At 47.5% G+C, this 3,035-nt stretch overlaps 1 protein-coding gene across 1 annotated transcript; it reads left to right on the forward strand.

Annotated features, from left to right (window-relative positions):
* Positions 1-1,509: 1,509 nt before the first annotated feature.
* Positions 1,510-2,745, forward strand: LOC119325914. The gene is made up of 3 exons (XM_037599636.1): positions 1,510-1,974; positions 2,118-2,162; positions 2,273-2,745. Exons 1-3 carry the CDS (start codon positions 1,586-1,588, stop codon positions 2,328-2,330), a joined length of 492 nt encoding a protein of 163 aa, XP_037455533.1. The 5' UTR covers positions 1,510-1,585; the 3' UTR covers positions 2,331-2,745.
* Positions 2,746-3,035: the final 290 nt, after the last annotated feature.

A 3,035-nucleotide genomic window follows, 5' to 3' on the forward strand; every position in this document is an offset into this window, starting at 1 on the left:
CTCACCCGAGCTAGGCTCGCGAGCTACTGCCGATTCGGGTGTTTCCCCTGGGCCTGCCCTAGACATGCTTTAAGTTCCGTCCCATGCGGGCCACACAGTAAACACAGGCAACCAAACGGGCCAAGTTCTTTTAGCGCGGGCCAGGCTGGCCCATATGCAGGCAACCAAACACGCCCTTAGGTGTTGGGAGGCCATGGCTCTTGCAGAAGACCTGGTAGTTTAGATGATCCACGTGGCGTCGGATTGCATTGGTGAAAGATATACAACAAGGATCGGGTGGTCTTCATGGAGCTATCGTCAAGGAAGTTAACGCTAGGAAAGATACTTTTATTTCGTGTAATTTTATTCGTGAGCATAGATTTTTTTTACTTTGAAGCACATAATCTCGCCTAATTCGGTTGTAGCCAAGGTATAGGGCGCCATGTGTTGGTTGGTTGCACCCCATGACCAAAGTCTTGTACCTATGAATATTATTACAAATCAATAAAGTTGGGCGAGAATTCTAGAAAAATCAAAGAGAAAGGATGGGAGTGGGACTTATTTTGGGTAAGTTGACGATGATGTGACACTTACATGTGATATTGTTATGTCACTTCTAGATGAGCCCTAGACAAACTCAAAATAAATACCTGGTTGGAGGTTTGGAGAAGACTAGGATTGAACAAAATAATTTATAAAGCTTGTGAAGTCGATCATGGGGGTGAGGCTGTTCTGGAATTCTTACTACATACGCCAGATCAAGAGCTTTATGGGGTCTCAGAATACGCGTGAGATGATTGCCATCACCATTTGGTATTTGTGGTAGGAAAGGCGTAAACTAATGCATAAGGAGAAAATTCAAGGTGTTAATTAGATTTCTATGGGGATACAAAGCTCTTACGAATAATTACATCGTTGCTGCTTTTTTATCATGACCTTCTTAAGGTTACGGTTGGAGCGGTCCTCAGGGACGATAAAGAAAGATTCACTGCAGAAGGCTTCTGGAGAATTGACTGTGTGCGGATGTTCCCATAGCGGAAGATCTAGCACTTAGATTTGGTTTATCCATGACACAACGACGGCATGCAATCGACTTATCATGATAATTTGGAGGTTATCATACCATGTATAATGAAGGACGGTCAGCAGGAATGGCGGCGGGAGTTTTTGATTATTACTACTTAATTGCTTGTGATTTTCTTATTTCTATGTTCCAACATTATAAGAAAGAAGCAAATAAAGTTGTCTATGAGTTCGCTCGTGTATCGTTGATTGGTTTGAGGAGGGTCTAAATGAAATTGTACCATTTCAATGATGTATATGTTGTTTCAATTGAATAAAGTATGTACATTTGTTTTTTTTAAAAAACTGGTTGGAGTATTATAAATTGCAATTTACTACTTTTTCGATGTGGGGTAGTGCAACCATGCGCAACTAATATAGCAAATGAAAAACACGATGGAGAGCGTAGAAGAGATAGGAGGCGCAAGTGGCTGCGGAGAGTCCACATAAGCAGGCAAGCTTGAGGCTCTCAGCTCTAGCCCAGACCGACATCATGTGAGCCACGCATGGCCCTGGTAGTAGGGACAAGCCACGGAGAGAACTGATGCACCCGACGAAACCAGCTGGCGTGACGCCGAGGTCGGCACCGCCGGGCGCCGGAGAGTGGCGGCCGTCCGGCGTTGTCAGGCTGCTGCAGGCGCCGGCGGTGGTGGCGCTGGCCGCGGTGCTCGCCGTGGCGTCGCCGGCGCAAGCTCGGCCCGCTGGTGCACCCCCTCCGACCCCTCCGACCCAGCAGAAGGCGGCGGAGACGGCACCGGAGGACACGATGTGCGACGTGCCGCGGACGCTGTCCGGGGAGGATGGCAAGGAGGCGGAGCGGATCAAGCACCCGAGGTCGCGCGAGGCGGCGCGGTGCACCTCCAAGTGCGTCAGCACCTGCGTCCTCGGCGGCGCCGGCGCACCCGGCGTCGGCGGGCCCTTCAACGTCCGGAGGTAATTAAACAAAGGGACCCATCGATCGACCGATTGCATGTCCATCTCCATGCTTCTTCTCTTTTTCGTGCTTGTTCTAGCTGATCAGCTGCTGTATGTGACTGACGACATGTGTATTGTTGGATCCAATTGCACGCATCCAGACCCCTCGTGGTGTTCAAGGAAGGCTTCCGCAGTCGACAGTACTGGTACGTACCTAACGTGCGTGATGCAGAATCGTTTCAGAACGACATCAATCGTACTGTTCATATGTTTATTTTCTGCGTGAGGCTCTGAACAATTTCCTGCATATGCACAGCCTGGTGGAGTGCTCCGACGTCTGCAACCTAATCAAGGACGGAGAAGACGGGCAATGAAATGATGCATGGCGTCTTCACCAGGCATGCAGTAGCTCAGAAAAGATCAAGACATCCAACTCCACCTTACCAATATATACTACATGATCAATTGGCTATGAATCACAGTAACTCTTGCTGGAATAGTGATGTTGCACAGTTTTCTAAACTGCAATTTTGGGAATAGCAATGTGCAATTTTAGGTGTCTCAGAGGTTTATAGAAATCTAGTCAATTTTTGGACGCATCACGGGGTGTCTAAGGTCTTGGATCCTGGGTCCTGGCTACCTAGGTGCTTCAAATTTTACCTTTTTGACAGTGTTATATTCCATTTTGTTTGTAGACGTTGATTGAACATGTATCAAATATATGTGTACGTTCCCGCCAAAAAAAAAAAGAAAGAATATGTGTACGCGTTGGCGATACACTGAATGTGATGATGTTGTAGTATTGTAACAGACTAATAAGATACTACAAGGTCTACCTTGTGAGCCCACCAAGATTTAACAGTGTTGAGCCCATGCCAAGAGGAAGGGTCCATATGGAGGGAAGGCCAAGCCAATATTTTGTCATGTTCCAAACACTGAAGGCGCGAACCAGCATTGCAAAATGATATGGAGTAGCTTACACAATCCGCGGTTTGCCTAACCTCTCTTGGCAAGCTTTTCCGTACTCATCACCGTATGGAGCAGCTTACACAATCCACCCCCCACCTGAAATCAGGGAG

This window comes from Triticum dicoccoides, chromosome 6B (assembly GCF_002162155.2).
Source record: "Triticum dicoccoides isolate Atlit2015 ecotype Zavitan chromosome 6B, WEW_v2.0, whole genome shotgun sequence".
Classification (NCBI taxonomy): Eukaryota; Viridiplantae; Streptophyta; class Magnoliopsida; order Poales; family Poaceae; genus Triticum; species Triticum dicoccoides.

Coding starts and splice junctions, on each gene's coding strand:
- LOC119325914 (XM_037599636.1), top strand. CDS start 1,586: ATGCACCCGACGAAACCAGCTGGCGTGACGCCGAGGTCGGCACCGCCG. Junction 1,975..2,117: donor GGGCCCTTCAACGTCCGGAG/GTAATTAAACAA, acceptor GCACGCATCCAG/ACCCCTCGTGGTGTTCAAGG. Junction 2,163..2,272: donor TTCCGCAGTCGACAGTACTG/GTACGTACCTAA, acceptor GCATATGCACAG/CCTGGTGGAGTGCTCCGACG.